The sequence below is a fragment of the Acartia tonsa genome, chromosome 9 (genome assembly GCF_053477335.1).
Source record: "Acartia tonsa isolate MP-2025a chromosome 9, ASM5347733v1, whole genome shotgun sequence".
In the NCBI taxonomy this organism is placed as follows: domain Eukaryota; kingdom Metazoa; phylum Arthropoda; class Copepoda; order Calanoida; family Acartiidae; genus Acartia; species Acartia tonsa.
Genome location: NC_137268.1, coordinates 43,644,114 through 43,668,757, shown reverse-complemented (window position 1 = coordinate 43,668,757; position 24,644 = coordinate 43,644,114). Strand labels below are relative to the sequence as shown.

The window sequence follows — 24,644 nt, the reverse complement described above, 5'->3', positions numbered from 1 at the left end:
AATGTGATTTATTTTCAAGACAAATGACTGAAATTTATTGTAAAAATTAAACTTATTATTTACCAGTAACTCATTTTCCATCTTTACTAAATAGAAGCTATTCGATTTCTATGGAGAAAATGTTGTTTGCTAATATGATGTACTAGCGGCTCCGCCCCTAGCCTCTAGGGGCTTTGCCCCAAGAGGGAATTAAAGAAAAGAAAAATAATTACCTCTGGAGATGCCCCCACAAATTTTAAATAATAAAAAAATTGAGGGGGGATTTTTCATTTTTTGGGGGGGTTGGGGATGTCCCACTCCCCAAGAAAATAGCCCAAAAGCACCACAGGACTAGTAGGTATATTCTCTGAAGAGTAGAATCCGATTGGTTTAGTGGTTACCGAGATCTTAAGGGACGGACAGACGGAAAGACAGACGGACAGACAGACAGACGGACGGACAGACATCATTTTACTTTGTATTATAGATTAAAACAAATTGTTAAGTTTCTTGTTAACATTTCTGTACTTCGCTACTAATGGATGTTGTCATTCGTCTTTTCTTAATTTTGGAAGTCGATCATATTTAAATAATCCAATATAATTACAAATACTTTTAACACTGAGTATTAGAGTAATTAAATTTGATATTTAGGTTTGGCTTGAATACAGTTTTTTTAAATCAATAAATTTGTTATTATAAACCACCTTAAATGATGCTTCACTGTTAGAGTGAATTATGGCGGTTTGCGATATCCTTTGCTACAGACAGACATAACTATACAAGGATGAACATCCTGTTATTTTATCCTGTTACTTTTATATCATAATAATATCCTATAATTAATGTCCTTTACTATAAAGGAGAATTATATCGGTTCAGCCGTTTGCAATATCTTTTGATACAGACAGACATTCTACTACTTTTATATTAGGATTAAAGATATATATACATGTTTAAATTTTAATCACATTTTAATTTTTAAATTCTTACTGATAAATTTTAACAAAAAGTTTATTTCTTGTTATTTTCACCTTGAGATAAAGATATGTCTTTATCTTTAGACTTTAATCCTGAATTTAACATTAATTTATAGTTAAATTCTTTATTTTATACTAGTGGCTGCGCCAATAATCTCTAAGCAGACAGAAAAATTTATTGCTTTAAAAATGTAAATTTTCTGGATTTTTCAATTTTCTGTGAATTGTTAAACTAAGTACCCTTAACAAAATATAGTCGGATATTTGTTAGCCTGTTTGTAGATTTAAAGTACCATACAGAAATGAATCTTTATTTAAAAGTTATATAAAAGTTAAAAACTTAAAAATTAAAATTTGTTGGGAAAATTAGAAACAAATCTAAGCAAAATTAAATCTAATCCAATTAAGAGAAAGATAATTTGTTTCTACCATTAACCTATTCCCGTATCCCTGTTAATTATTTTCATTCCCAGATACGGAGAAGGCAAATATTTAAACTCCTAAATTATAACCAAAAACAAATCTGGGAGAAATAGGATATTAGGCTCTCTATTACACTAGTCCCTAAAGTTTTATAATAACGGTTTCCAATTTGTTAGCTAAACATGTTTGGGGACTTTCATTAAATTTCTATTGGTTGGTTTATTAAGTTGAATGTCTGAATCACTGATTTTAGGAGGGGTAATTTTGTGCATCATCATTACCCTTTCCCGAATCCATGGTGAACAGGATTTTCTTTATCTTTTTAGAAACACGAGGATTTAAATTCTTTTAATTAAAGATAATAAAATTAATTTTTATTAACTTTAAGTGCATTATCAAATATAAACATTTTTAATATTTTTATTGTATGCTTGCAACTTATACCTAAACTTTAGAGGTCAACTTCAAAAAATAGCCTAAAGCCATACTAGAAACTATGTTTGAAGCTTTCTTGAAATCTAGCCGTTGCAGATATTGTTTTCTCTTGAATAATGAAAAAAATACTACTTTCTTTAGACTAGTGGCAACGCCCATGCATAGAGACTTCAACACCTATTAGAGGATTCGGCGAAAAGGAGCCATGTTGGTCCAGTGGTTCTTATTGTACAAACATACAGACAAACTGGCATATTGCCCATTTTATACACAAATTATATAGTAAGATTTGACAAAATATTGATTGTTTTTGTATATTTCAAATTCTATTAACAAAAAAGCAATTTCACTTCAATTAAAAATGGACCCCAAACAAACTTTTATTTTATTACTAAAGTCCACTCTTCGGTTCTAGGATTATAAAAAAGCTACATAGTCTGGATGCCTTAACACTTGCTTCTTTTATTCATATTTTTAAAGTATAACAAGGATGATAACATCTTAATTTCAAGTCATAACTTTATTATAGAATATTCTAAAATACCATTAATTTCTAAATCTAATAGATGCTAACCTTTAGTTACAAGAAGTATTACCTCCCAAAAACGGACATACCATAATTATAGAAAAGCTTTTGCTTAAAAATGTATGCATAAAATCATGGCTCGGCAGCCGCGCGTCAGCCGCCTGTAAGCCTCATGGAAATCAACCTTTTTTTATCTTGAAAATCAACTGTCACTAAAAACCTGACCCAAATATGGCAATTCCTGTTTTTTTATAAAAAAAATCAAAGCCTTCAAACGTGTTTAAATGCGAGGCTTAGTCGCGGCTGATGCGCGGCTGCCGAGCCCTGAATAAAATAATACTAAAAGCATATATTTTAAAGTATCCATTTTCAGAAAGGATTCTATTTTATATTTCTAGTAAAATGTGGACTGTTTTACTGATAGCACTACAGTTTATTAATTTCAGGAATATTCTTACTTTATGTACTAGTGGCATCCCCTTAGCCTTTGGGATTTTCAAACGTTTTGAGAAAAAATAGCTGAAAACCTGCCAAGGATCGTACCAATATAAAGCACATACTCTCTCATTTGAGTTCTTTGTGAGATATAAACGTACAGACAACAAATTTTCTAGCCTCTGTTTTGAAGTACTCCAAACTATACAACATTTAGTGTTAGTTTTAAAATGAAATATTAAAGTATGATAGGCAAGTTTTCCTACTCTTTTCTCAAATTATATGTAAAATGATAATGAAGCAAGGGTTTAAATTTGTTCTTTCCTTATAATTGGACAAACACTCAAAATTGCCTAAAACTTTCCATAAGATTCCTGAAAATTGAAGATGCGCTTACTAATTTTTTATTTTATAAATTGCTTATTTTACTTTTTCATCCAAATTTTAAATATAAACCTTTTCAAACTGATTTTAAACAGGATATTATAATTCTATATTTAATTCTTAATGATTTATTTTGAAGGAACTTTTTATTGGCTTCCGATCTTTTTATTTTTTGTATTTTCTCCCCTTCTTGAATTTTTAAATTTATCTCACTTTTAGGAATGAGTTTAGAAGCCAGGACCACAAAGCTTCAAAAAAAGAGACTAGTTTTAGAGATATTTTTTTAACAAAGTCAGACATGCAATTAAAAAATAGCAGTGTTGCGGAGCTGGAGCCGGGAGCCATGGAGCCGCCTTATTTTGCTAGAGCCGGAGCCGTAATTTTCGTTAAAAAACGGCTCCGGTTCCGGACTAGATAAATAAAAAGATTTTTATAAATTATAATTTGGTAACTCTGTTTTGTCATGTGCAAATGCCCCTATTAAGTTTTTCAAGTCCATTTTTATCAAAAATTGAACTTTTAAAACTTTCAAAAGTCAAAAAAAAACCGGAGCCGCACCAAAATCAAATGGCTCCGCAACGCTTAAGAATAGTGTAGATTATCCAGGGGTGATTACTCTTGGGAGGTTGGAGTTACCCTTCCCCAAAAAATAGTCTTAAGAAAACCTTCCATTTACTAATAAGAAGCTTCACTGTAAAAAAGAACCATATCAATCTGGCATTTAATGAGATCTCAATTCTAAATTTAAGAGGTTCACTACTTATGGATATTGTTATATCTGTTTTCAGTACTTTTATTTTTAGACTTTTTAAGTTAATTCATTGAGGATATAAAAAAAAGTTAATTTTTGGATATATTTTTAATCAAAGATTTAAAATAAAGTAAGAGGATATATATTATATATTTTCTTTTAATTCGAAAAAAACATTTAAAAGACACAAATTTAGCTCTTTAAGAATGCTTTTAATTTGAAATTTTAAAAAAAGTAAGAATATTAAAATCCAGTTTGTCGTGCAACTTGAAGAAGATTGTTGTCAAGTAAGTGATATATCTGTAATAGTTATTATGAGCTTAAAGCCAGTTTTGTAAGCCCCGATGGGCCGAAGGACCGTGATGGTGTTGATTTCACGATTTTTATTTTATCATTTGTAGAAAATTGTCTGTAATACGATGCTTACATCATATAGTTTAGCTGAAAACTGGTTCTAATCCAATGGATATTAATCGGTTTCGAAGCCATACTGGAAAATAATTAGATTTATACAATACTGCTAACAGTCATAACACAATCATAAATTAAAGAAAATCTATAGTAATAAGTATCCTTGATTAATTAATTATAATTAATTAAAAATGGTTACAAAACAGTTGCAAAAATGAGAAGTTTAATGAGGGTTTGAATAAAAAAGAGCATTAATTAATGACATAAAAACAGACAATAAGAAACGAAATGAAAAAAAAAAATAAACCACTTTCAAATAAATTACCGTGCAGTTAAATGCATAAAGTTACATAAATAGTGATTTATACAAAGATTTACAGAATCCGCTGGTTTCTAAACAAAATATTTTAAATGTTTCCCATCTTATTTTGATTTTTTTTCTCTTATTTATTTTTAGTACTTATGTACCAAATGGAAATATAACAATTAAACCTGAGTAAGTCGATTTTTAAAGAGTGAAACTACTCTATAATTCACAAATTTTCTGCACGTCAGTTAGTCAGTCTGTAAATTTATTGGCGGAAATGAGGTTTTATCGACTACACTGAGAGATACCTGAAATTTTTAGTGAAGATTCCTATAATCTGGGCGAATGTAGTCGTTTATGCTTTAAAAGAGAACACAGTAATAGTGTCTGACTGATTATGACGTAACAAAAAAATTAGCCAATGAGAGGCCACTATAAATTTTACCATTGGTCAATAACGGCCTCTCATTGGCTAATTTTTTTTTGTTACGTCATAATCAGTCAGACACTATTACTGTGTTCTTTAAAAGACAAAAAATCTTATTTAAAATTTTTCTTTATATCAAGAATTTTTTCTCTTTTCTTTTTTCATAACAACTTAACATCTACTCTATAACTCACTTTGTCCGTTTGTTCATTCATTGGTTTTATGTTCTATTTATCTTCCTTCGTATATTTCAATTTCAGATTTTAAAGTTACAGATATGGTTGTTCATTTTAGCGTGTCATTGAGAATTATCTAATATTACAGGGTTTTAATTTTTAGGGAAGGCTCTTATTAGTACATAGTGTGTCCTTGTTCCTGCAGCTATGTCAGTTGCGCGTCATAATTAGTTAGAGTAGTGGGAATGCCATGGCTCAAAACAGGCGTTACCATGCACAGTTAAGACTTTTAGACAAGAGTTGTGCAATCAAAGGTTTGCTTGTTGTAATCTAAGGCATACAATATTTAGGGTAACTCCCGCTCCAAGTGCAAATAGTACAACAGTACTTCCTCCCGTAGCAGCTGTTGATCCTAAAGATGTACCTTATAATGCAACAGCTCCAGATGCTAAAGAATCTAATGATGCACCAAAACGGCTCTTTCGGGGGCCTCCTAAACCAAGAGGTACATTTTTTTATCAACCACTACCTTGTTTTATAATTAGCTATCAAGAAGATAATCATTATCACGGACGTCCAACAGGCGTGTGAGGTAATAGGTGATCGCTCCCCCCACCCCCCCCCCAAAAAAAAAATTTTCTAGGACATTTAACCCTACCGCCCACTAAATATTGAAGAATATAGTTTTTGTACCCCCCCCCCCCAAAAAAAAAAGCTTGTACGTTCTTGATCGATATTGACACAAAATGCATTTTCTTTTATAATTTTTCTAGGTGCTAGGTTGCGAATGATGCCAATGTACAGAGGATTTTTTGGCGGCGACAGGAGAGCAATTCATCATTATCATAAATGAAATTTAATAGTTATTTATCGCATTATATTATAGACAGCTTTCCGCGGATATTAAAAGAAAAAATTGTAGGATTAAAACCAGTTTTTTTAGGTCCGAGCTAACAAAACAAGTCCTGATACCAAAAATTTTAAAAAGTTTTAACATCCAACAATGTGATTTTAAGATTTTTTGTTATTGAATCTGGAGACTTCAAATTAGGGATATTGGGTGTACTTGTGGCATTTTTTTAATAGATGGTGTATTTATCTTTAGGCTTCCTTTCATATAATCAAGAATGACAACATACATAAAACCGGAGCTCTGAAACAGTAGGACAAACAAACATTAACACTTGTAGAGTGTCAGAACTGAATGATCATAATAAAAATGTATAAAAGTCGAGACAAAGTAGTATGTTAATTTGTTGAAAAACTGCTTAAATACAGGATAATCAGATCATTGGGATAATTAGATCACATGAAAATTTGTTGTTAAAAAAGTACGAAAGTCAACATGTCAAAAATGGGTGTACGGACATTCTGGTAATGATTATAGAGTTGCTACGCTTTCTAAATTGTACCTAACTACTACAGGAATCACCATGCAAAGTTTTAAAATGAAAGGACAATTCTAACATGCCTAAATTAATGAAACAAGCTATCCGTTCCAGACGGAAGGACGGACGACCCGACCTTATTTATAGAATAATTGTATGAAGAATAAAAAGGCCCAAAAACTACCGTATTAAAAGCTGCAAAAAATATGCATAATGATGTGCAATAATACAGTTTACGGCAAGGAAAAGGAAAAGGCCCTATGTGGAATGTGCCCTGGGGTGACTGTCTTTGTGGAATAGTAAGATATCTATAATACAAAGTAGAACGATGTCTGTCTGTCTGTCTGAAGCTTAAGATCTCAGTAACCGCTGAACCGATAGGGTTCAGTCTTCAGGAAATATACCAACTGGTCCTTAGGTGGTTTTAGATTATTTGGTGACTGTGTTTGTGGATATGTAAGATATTTCCTATCATATAAAGGGTTCCAAGACGTTCCAAGTGTCTCAAAAATCAGCCATGTGACTTCATAAAAATGAGGGAGATCAGAGGAGGAAACCCCTAAAAAGGAGATGAATAATCTCTCATTTTTATGACGCCACAAGGCTTATTATTTGAGACACTTTGTCCAGATACTTGTTAGGACAAACGCATGAGTGACAAACGTCGGTTGGATAAACGTAGAAGTGTCTAAAATAATAAGTTTATTTCTATACAGATTAGGTTAGGTTAAGATATAAATTTACAAATAAGCCCCCCGGAGGGATTAGGTATTTTAAGACGGTTTAAAATAGGTAAGATTTGGCTATGTACGCTCCGACGTTTGTCCACTCCGCCGTGTGTCGCTCCTGCGTTTGTTCTAGGACCATATAAAGGAGTAAATTTTTTTTGTCTGAAGCTGAAGATCTTTAACAATTCAGATTAGATTTTTTTAGAAGCCTTATGAATGTCTTAAAGTAATGTTAGGCTATTTTAACAATTGGATACTCAACTTAATGAAGCAGCAACCAATCAAATTCAATAAAAGTTCCCAAAGTTGTTAAGCCAACGAAAAAAAAGTTGATATAATAATTTTGGGACAAGTGTAATAAACAGCCCAAAAATTCAATAAAAGTCCCCAAAGCTGGTGAACAACGAATAAGGAAACGTTATCAGAATAATTTGGGGACTAGTGTAATAAATAGCCAAATATCCCCTACCTCCCTGCATTACATATGTATGGTTAGGTAAACATGAACAGCCTGCCAGCTGATGGCCGAGCACCCTGGGATGTTGAAGTGTATGTTAAGTAAGTCTAATTCTATTCTTTTGGAAAGCCTAAAATGTCACGTGTGACGTCATAAAGATACATCTAAAAAGGACGGATGAGAGGAGACGTGGGAAAGGAAACCCCCAAACGTGACATTTTAGGCTTTCTCAGTTTCATTCTTTTCTTTCGAGTTTTATCATCCTAAAATTAAATGAACAATTATTTATAATCGAAGCGAAACGAGGAATGTCCGTGCGTTCGTAGCGGATAGCTTTTGTCTATTTAGTATTGTCCTATTGATTTATTATGGTGATTCCTGTAACAGTTAGATACAATATAGAAACGATATTAACTTTAAAGTAATGTTGAATGTTAAATGCTTTGTCACTTTATTTATGTTAATATTCGCTTGTATGGATGTTTTCATCCTTACCTAAGACCTAATTAATTTAAAATTAACATGGGGAGAAGCTGAGAAACTTGCCAAAGACAGGAATTCATGGAGGAACAAGGTGTCCGTATTCTCTGGCCTTCTGTATTTTTGACTTTTAAACAGCATTTGATTGCATCCAGTTTTTGGCTTATATTTGATTTTATCTAACAAATATTCGAAATGCTCTTTTTAAAAGAATAATTTTTAGAGGTTTAACCAAAAAAATGAAAAAAAAATTTTTTTGGCTGAAATGTCCCAAATGACTTCATATTAGAATGATCTATTATCCTAAAATGACGTCTTTCTGGATACTTTGGCCAAACCTTTTTAAAGTGATACCCTTTTATTGGGCACTATAAAAAGATTCCTTTTTTTCTAGTGGACAAAATTCGTGCAGTGGTGTACTGTTGAACAAACAGTACGTAATGACAGCCGCTAGCTGTGTCTGTAATGGCGCTGGTAAAAGTAATGTAAGTTTTTTTTGAAAAATATTTCCCGATTTTTAAGTTTTTTTAACTTAACTAACATATAGTTACTTACATTAAATAAAATTTTTAAAAATCAAAGACAATTCATTTTCGTCTAACTTGTTGTATTTTTGTAACTAGACAAAGTGTTTAAAAAATCAGCCATGTGACGTCACATAATGAGGGAGATGAGAGGAGAATGGAAAAGGAAACCCCTTCAAAAGAAATGGTTAATCACTCATTTTTATGACGTCACATGGCTGATTTTTGTGACACTTTGTCCAGATATTGTATTTTTTGTGACTTCAGTTGATTGATTGTAACGCTCCTCTCGTCGGAGGCAAAAACAGACGTGCGGATGGTAAAACTCTTGGGGTAAGTTTGTTCTTGTTAATCAAATTCTTTCCCCAAAAATTTACTCTGTTAAAGCTATTTATAGAGCCATCATACTGGCCTACCACTGGTCAATTTAAATGTATACTGTCTTTCCGTTAGTAATTTAGGCGAGAAAGCCTAAAATGTCACGTGTGACGTCATAAAAGTACGTCTAAAAAGGAGGGATGAGAGGAGAAGTGGAAAAGGAATCCCCCCAAAAAGAGATGAATTTTTATGTCGTCACACGTGACTTTAGGCTTTCTCATTTAGATTAGATTAGATTAGATTTATTATTCTTGGGTGTACATACATAGAAAAAACAACAACAAAATAATAAATGAATTAAATGAATATTATATACATTTATATATACAGTCAAATTTTATTGATATGGTTAATTTATAAAAAAAATTTCTTCCCAAATGGCAGTTTCCTAAAAACTAGGAAGTATGCAGTAATGTGATTTCACACATTGTTTTCATACAGGCCATATAGATAAGACAAAAAAATAGAAAAAAGATAATAAGCAATAAATAAAATCATATTGGAGAGGAAAGAATGATAATAGGAAGGATTGATTAGGGCATACAAGTCTCACACCATTATTGCAATTATAGAAATTTAAAAAAAAAAACATTTCAACAAATAGATTTTGATTGATTTATCAGATTTCAAACAATATTGAAAAGAAATATAATTTTATCTACATTCTTGACATAATGGGTTGTTACACACTAAAGTTAAGCTTGATAACAAAGATTCTTTTAGATTTTTTATAAATTTTTTTCTTGATTGATTGTGGGTTAATAAATCATTATTACAATGGTTATTCCATAATTCTTGAAAATGATACTTAGGAAATCTTTCAATAGATTTAAACTTCGGTTTTTTAACATCAAACATATTAGAGTTTCTAAGATTTCTGGTATGTAATTGATTACGGCGAAGCCATGTACCTTGAAAAGAACTTGGTAGCTTACTGTTTATAAAATCATACATAAATAATAATTTCAAATAATTAGCTGATTCATGAAAAGGAAGGACATTCATTTTTTTAAATAAAGGCATTGTGTGTGAGATGTGTTTCTTACTAAAAACAATTCTTATTGCCTTTTTTTGCAATTTAATTAATGGTTCCATAGTAGATTTAAGACCACAACTCCAGGCAGGTAAACAGTAAAGTAAATGACTATTTATAAGTGAGTGAAAAAGCATTTTTTTGCTATCTAAATTCAGTATATGTTTAGCTCTATTTATAAGAAATAAGGAACTAGAAATCTTTTTACGTAAATGTTCTACATGATATTTAAAATTTAAAGAAGGATCTATAAATACACCTAGGAATTTAATTGCAGGAATATTGCTACTTGAATTGACATAATTTAAGATTTTTATTTTCTCAGGATAAAACTCATTTTCATTGTTAAAGTTTAGCTTAATATTAAGAGCATTCCAATCAATAGTATTTTCATTTTTATTAAATATCATGATTTTAGTTTTATCAGGATTTAAGCTCATTTGATTACTCCTAAACCAATCGGATATCTTTTTAAGTTCATTGTTTAATTTCAGTTTAATCTCTGTAAAGTTTCTACCAGAAATTAAAAAATTACTGTCATCAGCAAATAATAGGGTAAATAAATCAGTACAGTTTTTAAGATCATTTATGTAGATTAAAAATAGAATTGGTCCTAAAATAGAGCCCTGTGGGACACCTCTATCTATGTTCAGCTTTGTTGAGTCAGTATTGTTTACATGTACAAATTGCTGTCTATTACTTAAATAATTTTTAAACCATTCAAGTTCAACGCCATTAATGCCAATTTTTGACAACTTTTTAATTAAAATAGAGTGTGGAATTGTATCAAAACATTTTGCAAGATCACAGAAGACTCCAATTACAGTTTTATTATCGTTTTTTGCTTCAGCTATATAATTTAAGAGGTGTATCACGGGGTGTATTGTAGACTTTTTTGATTGAAATCCATACTGATGTTCAAAAATGATATTATTTCTAATCAAATAGCACGACAGTTGTTGATAAATGACTTTTTCTAAAACTTTTGAGAAAATAGCTAATAAACTTATTGGCCTATAATTTGATGGATCAGCTTTTTCATTAGAATTATTCCCTTTTAACTTAAAAATAGGTATAACTTTTGCAATTTTTAATTCAGAAGGTATTTTTCCAGTTAAAATAGTTTGGTTAATGACATGAGAGAGAGGAAGGGCAATGACAGAAATTATTTTCTTTAAAAAAGAATTTGACAGGCTAAAAATGTCCATGCTTTGTTTATTTCCCATTTTTTTAACAATATCTGTGACTATATTTGGGTTTATTGTATGCATTTTAAAACTGGAATTATAATTAGGTATATAGCTACAAGGATCAATGTTAGAAGGATTTATTTTAGATGATATCTTGCTTGCTACAAAAGTGAAGTGTTCATTCAATTTCTCAGAAATTTCTGCATTATCTAAATATATAGCATCATTAAACTTCAGTTCATTGATACATGTTGCTTTATCTTTTGTTTTTCGGATTGCATCTCTAATAATATCCCAAGTTTTCCTCAAGTCAGATTTACATTTTTTTAGCTCATTACAATAATACAATTTTTTAGCTGTTTTTATTGCACGATTATAGACATTTCTATATCTATTATACATCCTAATATTATCAGCAGTTAATTCATTAATACTTAACGTTGACAATTCAAATTTTTTATCTCTACATCTCATTAAACCATCAGTCATAAATTTTTCAATTTTATGTATGTTCTTATTAATTCTAATCTTTTGTAAAGGAAAAGAAAGTTCATAAAATTCATTAAAAAGCTCATAAAATTTATTAAAACAATATTGAGGTTCTAAACTGTTAGTTACATTTTCCCAATTAACATTTCTTAATAGATTGATAAACCCATTTAGGCCTATCATTGGTCATTTGCATTGTATGACGTCATTTTTATAGGCACTAACTATAAAGAGCTTCTAATTTGTTGAAGTTATTTCTTGCTTAAATTGAGAATTATATCTGAGGCAATTTTTAAATTCAGAGTTTCCAATACATTTGTGTTTGCTTATGCATATTTTAATAAAATCATGAATTGTTTACAGAGAGTGGAATAAAGAAATCTCATATTTCAAGCTATTTTTGAAGCATTAAAGCAAAGTTGTTATTTGAACTATTTTCAAGTATGGTTTTGAAACTGATTAATATCCGCTGAATTAGAACCGGTTTTCGGTCTTACTGAAAAATCGTTTGTAGAATCGTATTACAAACAACTTCCACGTATATTAAAATAAAATCATAAAATTCATGCCAGTTTGTTAGCCCACTAGTGGCGAACAAAATTTATTTTAATCTTAACATTTTCTTTTTAATATTGGATAAAAACTGTCTATAATACGATGCGATTAATAACTAACATTTTGCAGGGTAAAATTGGTGTTCGTATGGGACCCATTGGAAGACAACAGGTTATTTCATTAATTAACAAGAACAAATACGTCCATATAAAGCCCAGTTATATCAGAATTAAAGAAAGGAGATCTTATCATATGTCCTTTACATGAGTATACGTAAAAAACACAAAAGTAATGCTTCTATTGTTGTTTTAATAATTGGGCTTAGACAATTCTTTATTTTGTACATCTAATAAATCTAGCAAAACTCGAGAAAACCCATATTGACTGTACAAAATCGGAGCCTGTTGCCAACTTTCCATAGAATTCTACTATCTTTACTGCTGGAAATTATTTTCCAGCATGGTTTAAAACCGATTAATATCCACTGGATAAGAACCAGTTTTCAGCCATACTCAAAGTCCTGTATCGCATCGTATTACAAACAATTTTCCACGAATATTTTTTTTTAAATTAAAACTTTATACCATTGTTGTTAGCCCGGGCATTCGGACCCTCGGGTCTGACAAAACTGGTTTTAATCTTATAATTTAAAACCTGCGAAAAGATGTCTATAAAACGAAGCGATTTGATGAAATAAATAGGGTACCTATTTTTCTAAAAAAAACAATATACCATATCTTTTAAAATCTTTTTATTATTCTGTTAGAATAATAATGTTGACTATGTGATGGTTAGTGGAAAATATAATCCTGCAACTGATAATGAGAATAGTGTCAACGATATTGCTATCATCAAAATTAATGAAGTAAGTTGTATAACCTTTTTGTTATTTTAGATAAAAATTTAAATACTTCTAATGAACAGTTATTTTAAAGGGGTGGTGGGTTTAAACAGGAAAACAAGGATGGCAACATCCATAAAAGCGAAGATCATAAACGGTAGGATTAACAAACACTTGTAAATTGTCAGAATTGAATAAGCAGAACATAATGTATAAAATCTAAACTAAATTGAAAGTAAATTTGTTTAAAAACTGCGTAAAAAGAGGATACTGTTTAATTTTATACTTATATTTTAAAGATTTGTTTATAGAGATGCTTTGCTTATAGAATTGTACCTTGTTGTAATAGGAGTCAGTATTTAAAAAAATCAGATGAATAAGATAATTATATCACATAAAACATTTTTGTCAAAAAAGTTAAAATTATCATGTTTAAAATGAACGTACGGACATTTTGGTAACGATTACAGAGTTGCTACGATTTCTAATTCGTACCTAGCCATCATAGGAATCATCATACAAAGTTTGAATTCGATAGGACAATTCTAACATGTTTAAAATAACGAAAAAAAATATCCGTTCCGAACGTACCTAGTTATAGAAAAACCTTATTTTTAAAATTATATTTGATTTGAACTGCTAGGATTTGTATCCTGGTGACGGAATAACTTCAAACAGAGGAGGATATTCTGTTCTGCCTATTTGTTTCCCAAGAATGGACATGATTAATATGTGGACAAATAAGTAACAAAATTCACTATATTTTGTTTTAAAACTTATAAAACTATAATATACAACTTTTTGTACAATATTTTACTAGCGGCTTTGCACCGTGCCTCTAGGGGCTTCGACTAAAAAAGTAATGGGAAGTCCCCCTTTTTTTATCTATAATACAGAGTAGAATGATGTCTATCCGTCTGAAGCTTAAGATCTCGGTAACCACTGAACCGATTGGATTCTACTCTTCAGGGTATATACCTATTGGTCCTGTGGTGGTTTTAAGCTATTTTCTTGGGGGGTGTCCCACCCCCAAAGAAAATAAAATTTAAGTTAAACTACGGGCAGCACCAGTAGTACTTTTTTACAATTATTTCTTGGGGCAAAGCCCATAGAGGCTAGGGGCGAAGCAGCTAGTAGACTATAATTTATAAATTGGGGAGGGGGAATTTTCCTCTTTGGGGTGGCTATAAAGACATCAAAATTTACCAACTTATATTCTTTATTGTATAATATATTTCATTATGTTTTAATACAAAAATTTAATTGCAGTGGGGTGGAAGGCAAAAATATTCGCAGACCAGGAAAATGTCCTGGAAAAGCAGGTACAAGACAAATTTTTTACACACTGATAGATTCGCCCCCCAACCTGTACAGGCAAAACGCAATAGGAAGGTCAAGGTATTGAAAATAAAAACTTTTTCGGGTAAAGGTGATTATCTTCACTTTGGGGGGATAATGTATCCTCCCTAAATACACAATTGAGAGTCCGCATAAGGTCCTTGGGATGGGGTAATGCAGTTATTTATCCCCTTCCGCCAATAGTGTTATACTCTAATGTCTAAAATATCTTTTTCATTAATTAGGTCAGGCAATTTACACCACATATTCAAACAGAGGAAAGGGAAAACTGGCATTTCTCACTGGTTCTACATCGTAAGCATTTTTTTGTACAATCACAATTTTTCTTGTAAACTTCCATAAATTGCAAAGATTGGAATAATTATTAGAATGTTAGACTTAAGTTTTTAACAATTAAAGGATTTATATTGTATAAAATTTCCATCAAAGTGCCTATCAAAAATAAAAACCCAACCTCCTTTTTTTCTAAATAAATTGAAAATGAGAGGAAGTGGGAAATAAAACCCCTAAAAAAGACGTCACATGGCTGATTTTTTAGACACCTTGTCCGCTTACAACAATTAACACCAGACAAAACTGGAAAACTTCACCACAAAAAAGGGGGCAAGATTTCAGTGCTTGACTAGACACTTTGAGGGAAATCGCCTATAACTCTAATGTACTTATTTCGGGTATAGTACCTTTCGTGGCAACGTCTCTTAAAGGGTGTTTCGTCATATTTTCACAGTAGCTTTTCCCCATATTTCTACTTCCTGCGGGGACAACTGCCTAAACCTAAATTTAATCTAACCTAAATAACCTATCAAAAGCAAATGTGAAAATACGATGAAACGCCCCTTAAGAAGCGTTGCCACGAGAGAAACTATTTCATTATTTTTAGTAAGTCTTCAGCAACATCATGTCCTCCCTTAACAGGAAAAATAGGAAAATCAGGAAATTCTGATTTTAATACAAAAACCATCTCAAATTGGGGTAAGCATATTTGTCTATTTAATTGATATTTCGGAAATAAACTGCTGACTTTCATAAATTATTATCAATTATTTATATTTATTATCAAGTCGACGAAAATTACATTTTTATTTAAACTTTTTATGTTTCTAGATTTTATAAATCAAGTTGCTTTTTCCAGCCCAAGTTGTGAGAAAAGAGGAACTACACCAAAATGTAATTTTTCTCAGGGATCTAAAGGTATAAGACAATGGCCGATAAATTGATGTACATCCCCATTGTTGAAACATAAAATTACCCCTTCTGTAGTTAGAAATTAGTGGTTGAATCGTTTAAATACTCAACTTAATAAGTCAACCAATCAAAATTTAGTAAAAGTCCCCAAAGTTTTTAATCCATCGAAAACGTTATTGTAAAACTTTGGGGACTAGTGTAATGAACAGCCCATTGTCCCCTCTTTCTCTCTGATTTTTTTCTAATCTTAATTTCATACCATAGCATATTTCATATTATTTCATAATCCATTGATGTATTTTATTTAGCTAATGCGTCAGTTACATCAATCCAACCAAAATCCAACATGACAACATGTTACTTCAAGGAACAGTTTTACATTTTTATAACCCTTCTTTATCATTATGAGAATAGGAGAATTGGGCTGAGATATTTTAATTTCAATAAAGATTTTCCAGTATGGCTTTGAAACCTTGATGGATTAGAACCAGTTCTCAGCCATACTGAAAAATCGTTTGTAGTATTACAGATAATTTTCCACGAATATTAAAATAGAAATCATAAACATAGTACCAGTTTTGTTTATGGGATGCTGTGAGTATTGGTGCAAAAAATATGACGTAACAAAAAAATTAGCCAATGAGAGGCCACTATAAATTTTACCATAGGTCAATAACGGCCTCTCATTGGCTAATTTTTTTGTTACGTCATATTTTTTGCACCAATACTCACAGCATCGTTTATGGTACTCGAAGCTAACAATTCTGGTTTTGATATCCGCGGAAGTCTGTCTATAATCTTATATTTTCTTGTGGATAATTGTGTTTTTGTACAGTAATATCTCTGAACCCACTGTACAGTAGGGCCTGCAATTATCAGAGAATCGTGATATGGGTCCTGGGCAGGATTTAGGCCATATTTGGAAAGAAAACATGTAAAAACTGTTTGTAGTATGTAACTATGACAAGTTTGGTACCTAGAACACCTCCAGGCCCTATATGGGTATTTTATACAATTTGTAGTATTGTACCAGGTAAGGATAACCCTCCAGGCCCTATATGGATATTCTATACAATTTGTAGTGTTGTACCAGGTAAGGATAACCCTCCAGGCCCTATATGGATATTCTATACAAATTGTAGTATTGTACCAGGTAAGGATAACCCTCCAGGCCCTATATGGGTATTTTATACAATTTGTAGTATTGTACCAGGAAAAGATAACCCTCCAGGCCCCATATGGGTATTTTATACAATTTGTAGTGTTGTACCAGGTAAAAATAACCCTCCAGGCCCTATATGGGTATTTTATACAATTTGTAGTGTTGTACCAGGTAAGGATAACCCTCCAGGCCATATATGGGTATTTCATACAGTTTGTAGTATTATACCAGGTAAGGACCTCCAGGCCCTATATGGGTATTTCATACAATCTTAGTGTTGTACCAGGTACCTAGAACACCTCCAGGCCCTGTATGGGTATTCTATACAATTTGTAGTGTTGCACCAGGTAAGGATAACCCTTCAGGCCCTATATGGATATTTTATACAATTTGTAGTGTTGTACCAGGTAAGGATAACCCTCCAGGCCCTATATGGGTATTTCATACAATTTGTAGTGTTGTACCAGGTAAGGATAACCCTCCAGGCCCTATATGGGTATTTCATACAATTTGTAGTGTTGTACCAGGTAAGGACCTCCAGGCCCTATATGGGTATTTCATACAATTTGTAGTATTGAACTAGGTAAAGATAACAGCTTGGCTGTAATGGGACAAAGTGTCTCAAAAATCAGCCATGTGCCGTAAAAAAAATGAGAAAGATGAGAGGAGAGGTGGGAAATAAAACCCCTAAAAACGAGATGGATAATCCCTCATTTTTATGACGTCACATGGCTGATTATTGAGACACTTTGTCCCGCTACGTTTGGTTTTGAATCCAATTCATTTATGATGGTTTAAAGTCGGTTCTTATCTATAATTAGAAAATACATATTTAATTTTCTAAACATAAGGCCAAATATGAAATTTCCTAGGCTAATCTAGGAGTTATAGTTTTCTTAGCCTAACATCCTAGTAGCCTAAGATCTCAAAATTATTAAACTGATTGGATTCTCCATTTCAGGTAAAGTTTATATATGTCTTGTGGTGGTTTTAGGCAATTTTATTTCAAATTTAAGTCTTTAATTTGATCTAAGCCATTATTTAAGCCCCTCACTGCCACTTCAAATAAAGAGCCCCTAGATGATATTGGCGTAGCTGCTACTATAAATATATAGTCATACTTAGGAATTCCTAATTCTAAGCCTCTAGGCTAGCCTAAATAATTTTATGTGGTTTGCCCTCATATCCATTGTAAAGTAATACCTATCCCCGTGACCAGGATAATGATAAATTCAATGCAGGGATAAAAAATGGGATAAGATAATGGTTGATCATTGATGAATTGATGTACAACCCAAATGATGATACGCAATAATACCCATTCTATAGACAAAAATTAGCAGTTAAAATATTTGAACACTCAACTTAATGAACCAACAATTTAATATTCAATAAAAGTCCTCAAAGTTGTTAAGCAAGCCAATAAGAACTATTTAAAACTATGTTAACTGTTATTAAATATGCGTTTAATTGTACTATGTTTTGTCAATATTAAGAACAGTTAGACTTAATAATCGTTTTTGACTGGAAGCTTACTCACAATTTTAGGGATTATTACACAAGCTACTTTTCTCTTTTAGCAACGACAACACCCAATCCTGCACCAACTAAGTTCCAAATAATGATGGTAATGGTGACCTGGTACGCCTCAAGTCCCAGGTACAGCTGCTATCCTGTTACTGAAGTTGTTACTGCTCTCCGCAAGGAACATACTAGAAAATATACGTGAAAAGTTGACCCTAAGTTTAAGTTTTTTTTTTTTTAACTTTACAAAGTGTCTCAAAAATCAGCCATGTGACGTCATAAAAATGAGGGAAATGAGAGGAGAATGGGATAATCCCTCATTTTCATTACTTCACGTGGCTAATTTTTGAGACTCTTTGTAAGACGTAAGTTGCCTTTTTTCCATAAAGAAAAAGTAATTTTTTTTTTGGGGGGGGGGGGGGACTTTTTTCCAGAGACGTTTTCTCTTGGGAGGATTGAGGTACTCTCCCTCAAAATTAATATAAATATTTCAAGGGCCCTAAAAGAAACCTACCTAGTGTCCAACTGTTTGCAAGATCTTTTGCTACAGAAAGACAGACTATTAATTTATTAAACACTAGCGGCTGCGCCCCTAGCATTTAGGGGCTCTATATTTGAAGGGCAGAAAAATAGCCTAAAACCATACCCAGACTTATTTTAAAAAAAAAAAGATAAATAGCCTAAAACCATCTCTGACCCTATAAGAGGCTTCACTGTAAAGAAGAACCATATCGGTTTAGCGGTTAGGGAGATCCTTCGCTACAAACAAAAAAATCTTATTACTTTATATTATAGGATTTAAAACTACTGGTTGAGTTTGTTTCTTATTAACGAAGCTCTTTTTAGTGCCTATAAAAAATGACTTTATACATTACAAACATAGACGTCCAAGGGGGGGGGGGGTAATGGGGCGATTACCCCCCTCCCCCCCATTTAAAATTTACCCCTACCCTGGGGATGCCGTAGGCACCCCCAACCATTTAGGAGGGGGTATTTACCCTCCAAAACAATTTGGGGGGGTAAATACCCCCCCCAAAATAGAAAATCTCTAACAAAAAAAATTTTTGCGCGCTTCGCGCGCATTTTTAATACTAAATTTTTGATAAAATTTAAATTACCCCCCCCCCAAAATTTTACCCCGGGGGTAAATTTTGGGGGGTGGTAAACAAATTTTACCCCTGCTAACTGATTTCAGGGGGGTAATTACCCCTCCCCCCCCAAGCAAATTAATAAAAAGCTTGGACGCCCCTGGTCACAAATGACCAATGATAGGCCAATACACAGACTAAATTAAAAATTGCAGGCCCCTTTACATTTTAATTACCCAATGGTAGGCCAGTATGACGTCATTTTTTATAGGTACTATAAAAACCCTCTGATTTCCAGAATACTTAAATTGAATAGTATGTCTAAACTAGACAAGATGTACTGAGGTAGAAACTTGTGTAACAGTTACTAAGAGGGCACCTACGACTCATCTAATTTGTGTGCCTACTGTAGAATGTATAGCTGGTGAGTAGAACTTTTTTTCTATTAAAACCGCAACACCTAGCGCATTCGCTTGTCATCTGGGAGGTTTAAATCTCGCCCCGACACCGCGTCATAACTAGAGACTTTAAAAATGGTTCCTACTGCTGCTGTGTCAGGTGCACGACATTAAAAGTTAGAATAAGGGGAATGTCTTTGCACAAAAACAGGCGCAAATCATTACCATTCACAGTTAGGACTTCTCAGACATAGATCGTGCAGTCAAAGGGTGATTATCTTTTGGGTGTTATTTCACCTAAAATCTTTGAAGGAGATCTAGAAAGAGAATCCCGCTCTTATGAGGTTTAAGGAATGGAGACCTTAACTTTGAAAAATTGGATATCTTAAAACCATGGTGATATCATCTTCAATAAGATGCATGATTCTTTTTTTAGATACAGTAAAACAACCTTTTGTAAAAATGATTAACAGCATAGTATTGCCTTAATCAATAGAGATTATTTTTGTTTTTAATCATTTTATTTTACATTAAAATTTTAGTAGCAAAATTACCCACAAAAAAATACTTTGTCAATGAGTCTGTCTGTCTCTCCATATGCATGTTTGTCTGGATTAGACCAATTTACATTTATATCAAGATTTTGCTGACAATTGGTCTGTTTTCAATAACAAATGTTTTTAAATAAAATTTTAAATTTTTCAGTATTTGAACCTGGTGTAGAAACAACTTGTAATATACCCTATACAATGACGCATTACCCACCAAAAGGAAATTAATCATCTTTAAGCAAATTATAGAATTGTAGAGTAGCTGCACTACAAAAATAAGAGGACAAAAGAACTTTAAATGTACATTTAAGTAGCTGGACAAAGTGTCTCAAAACTCAGCCATGTGACGTCATAAAAATGAGGGAGATGAGAGGAGAAGTGGGACAGAAAACCACTAAAAAAGAGATGGATAATCCCTCATTTTTATGACGTCACTAGGCTGATTTTTTTAGACACTTTGTCCAGCTACGTTTTTTAAACTCTTGTCGATATTATTAGTAAATTATTATATACTAATCATCTCAAAGGCAAAGTAAAAGCCTAACAATTATTCAATTCAAAGTTTTGAAATAATCCTATCATAGACTACAGAAAAGTTAGTGTTATCTATGACTATCAATTATATCAATTTTAAAAGCTTTCATGGTTTATTTTTTCCTGTTCTATAAACTTAAAAGTAGATGGTAGTTAAGAATTTAATTACAATACTCAAATCATGAATATTTTGGTAATTAAATGTACAGATTATAAGTTATCTAAAACTGATTAAATGAAAAATAAGTAAATTCCTATTTTTGAATGATAATGATTATATTTTTCTACTTGAACAGATGGTGTCACTAAGCCACCTAAGAAAACTAAGAAAACTAAGAAAACTAAGCCACCAAAAGCAACAACTTCAAAAGGTAAGATTTATTCTCTGTAAAAAAAATCTTATAATATTCAGGTCCATGCTAATTTAAAGGGCTCGGCAGCAGCGCATCAGCCGCCTATAAGCCCCAGGGAAATCAACCTTTCAAAAATTTAAAATTACCTGGAAGTTTAAACATGACCCAAATATGGCAATCACTCTAAAAAGAAATTGGAATCCTTCAAATGGGTTTTAATTTGTGGCTTAGCCGTGGCTGATGTACCGCTGCCGAGCTAAGGAGCCGTGCACCAAATTTTGTTACAACATTCTAAAATTAATTATAAATTTTTTTCTCCAAATAATCCGCAAATAGAGCTAAAATATTTAACATCTCTCAGAAAAAAACATATCTTGCAATTTTTTGCAGTGTTACAGATTTAAAGGATTTTCATTATCATAATAAATGAAAATATTTTCACCTTACAGCTAATAAATCTAAAGTTAGATTTATTATATCTTATTCAGGAAAACCAACTAAAAAACCTAAAACAACTAAACCTCCTGTGACAACCCCACCTCCAACTACGACTCCCATGTCGACAACGACTACTGGCAAGTTGAAACAATTAAAACCCCTTTTTTAAAAGAATAAACCACATTAACAAAATAGTTTTTCAATTTCTGGCTCATTAATTGCAACAAAAATTCAAAAAAATTTCTAAAATTATTTTCTTAGTTTATTGTTCCAATACTTAGTTGTTTTATAGGTATTTATTCTCTATCTACTTGAGACTCTCTCTTCTCAAGATATTAAACCAGGTAGAAAATTATGCTTTTTGGCATTTTATTCAGCTAAATTTCCTTTTTTCAACCTTTGCTATCATAATTGGACAAAATTGAGCTAGCATAATTGCTGTAAGAGTAAGAAATTTGTTATGTTAAAATATTAAAACTTGCCAGTAATTCATTGGTCTTTTTAACCAGTAGTAGTTGGAGGTTGTGTGGTTTTTTATGATGGTGGTCAATTTTTTCGCGTATTTTTTGTATGTTGTGTCTAAGCAACATTTAATCAAATGTTCTTATTAAGTCAAATTGTTCTTAGTTGTGATCAAATGTATACAAATGAAATTATCATAACTAAGAACAATTTGACTTAATGATTTTTTAATAAATGCTTACACACAACTTTGCAGAAAATACGCGGAAAAAATAAACCCCTTTGGCCTTTCCTATTTCAATAATGCATACTTGATACTTGCCTGTAATTTGAAAATCAATATTGTCCTTAGTTTCTTGGTTTATTTAGGTTTTTTAGTAGGTTTCTTAACTGTAATATATGGCTAAACTATTAAAAATGCATAAGATAAATAGCAGATTGAAATCTTATTTTATATAAAAAAAATCCATCTTACAAAATATTTCTTATTATTTAAGAAATATGTCAAAAGAAGTTACTGTTAAACCAACCCACACTGAACTTTGTTTAGGCAAACCATCAAAAAAACCTTCTGAACCACCTACGAATCCACCAACCTCGAATCTTTCAACGGCTAAGCTTCGTGAGGGTTTGCGTATCACCGGCAAGTTTTAAGCTTTAATTATAATATTAGAAAATAATTAGTTTTTTCATTAATTTCCTCTTTATAACGTATTTTAACCCCTTTCACTAAAGACCATATCAACCTTCAGTATATTAGTTTAACGCAAGTTTAAGAAGGCCATCTAAATATTTTAAAAACAATTTTTCTTGCAGCAATTTATTGCTAATTCTGATTTGTCCAATGATTAAGCATTTGCCGAATCACATCGTATTATAGACAGCTTTCTTAGGATATCAAGGCCCGGGCTAACAAATCTGGTTTAAATTTTATGATTTTTGATTTAATATGCGTGGAAAATTATATGTAATACGATGCTATACAGGATTTTTCAGTAGCTTTAAGATTTTTATTGTGCCTATAAAAAATGACATCATACTGGAATACCACTGGCCAATAAAATTCTATACTGGCCTGCCATTGTTAATTTAGTCCTCGTATCGGCCTATCGTTGGTCATTTAAATTGTATGACGTCATTTTTTACAGGAAATATAAAGAGCTTCTACTAATTTAGGTGCTGATGGAAAAGAGCTTCCTGGAAACATGACTGTCATGCCACTTCGTAGGGATCAAAGAAATAATTAAATATTTATCTTAAAGATCAAATTAGATTTTTTTTGTAAACTATATACACCTATATCCCTTTAAAACTTTATATCTATCAAATCTAAATGTTAAGCTATATATTATGTTTATTTTATTTATTTTTTATTTAAACCAAAGTACAACTTTTAATGCCATTAATTGTGAAACATTTAATCTCAAATATTTATAATATTGTATATATATTATTTAATATGGACCTTAAATGATTACAGAAATAACAAAAAATCTAAATTACTATTATTTTTATAATTTGTTTTATATTTTTTCAAATTGGATAGGTTTTTGATTTGAATGATTGGATAGGTTTTTGAATGAATGATTATGAATATTTTAGTTAAAATTAGTTTTAATTATTTAATAGCAAAGAACAAGATTCTTGACATTAATCTGAAATTCTTAATTTAATTCTTTTAATTCAATACTGTTATCTCAAACCTTTAGATGTACAAAATAAAAGGATAGTTTTACTTTATCAAACTGTAATCATTTTAAAGTCCCCACTGTTTCCTATATCATTTATAATATCACAACTGCAATTTCAGAATAAACTGAACAAAAATAAAATTGTATTATTTGGTACTCTGCAAGTGTTAGGTGTTATCAAAACTGTTGATGAATTATTAAAAAATTTTTCTCGTATTCATTCGAATCCGGTGGATAGGAACCGGTTCTCATCCATACGAAAAAACTAAATCCAGTTTTCTACAAAAATAAAAATGTACAAACATAAGATTAAAAATAGTTTTTTAGCCCAGTGGTGCCGAAGGAAAGCCGTTTATAATACGATGCGAGAAATAACTAATCTTTTTTCAACGGCTAGCTCTAATCGTTATTTCAAGCATGTCATAATTGTCCTATCGACTTAAAACTTTTCATGGTGATTTCCGTAACAGCTGGGTACGATTTTTTTAAGCGTAGCAACTTTATAATCGTTAACAGAAAGTCCGTACGTGCAATAAAAACATCCTGTTGATTAACTATTTTGAAAACATTTTTTTGAATGATATATTTAATATTTATCCTAT

The 24,644-nt window shown here is 31.5% G+C and overlaps 1 protein-coding gene across 1 annotated transcript; it reads left to right on the top strand.

The window, feature by feature from the left end:
• Nucleotides 1-4,143: 4,143 nt before the first annotated feature.
• Nucleotides 4,144-24,183, top strand: LOC145329025 (uncharacterized). Its single transcript, XM_080173028.1, has 23 exons — nt 4,144-4,200; nt 4,782-4,820; nt 5,585-5,739; nt 6,008-6,059; nt 6,855-6,921; nt 7,847-7,908; nt 8,682-8,772; nt 9,079-9,144; nt 12,586-12,627; nt 13,223-13,321; nt 13,941-14,041; nt 14,567-14,619; nt 14,881-14,950; nt 15,537-15,628; nt 15,761-15,823; nt 16,150-16,208; nt 16,793-16,874; nt 18,584-18,708; nt 19,946-20,039; nt 20,719-20,784; nt 21,395-21,469; nt 22,902-22,994; nt 23,528-24,183. Exons 4-23 carry the CDS (start codon nt 6,022-6,024, stop codon nt 23,596-23,598), a joined length of 1,509 nt encoding a protein of 502 aa, XP_080029154.1. The 5' UTR covers nt 4,144-4,200; nt 4,782-4,820; nt 5,585-5,739; nt 6,008-6,021; the 3' UTR covers nt 23,599-24,183.
• Nucleotides 24,184-24,644: the final 461 nt, after the last annotated feature.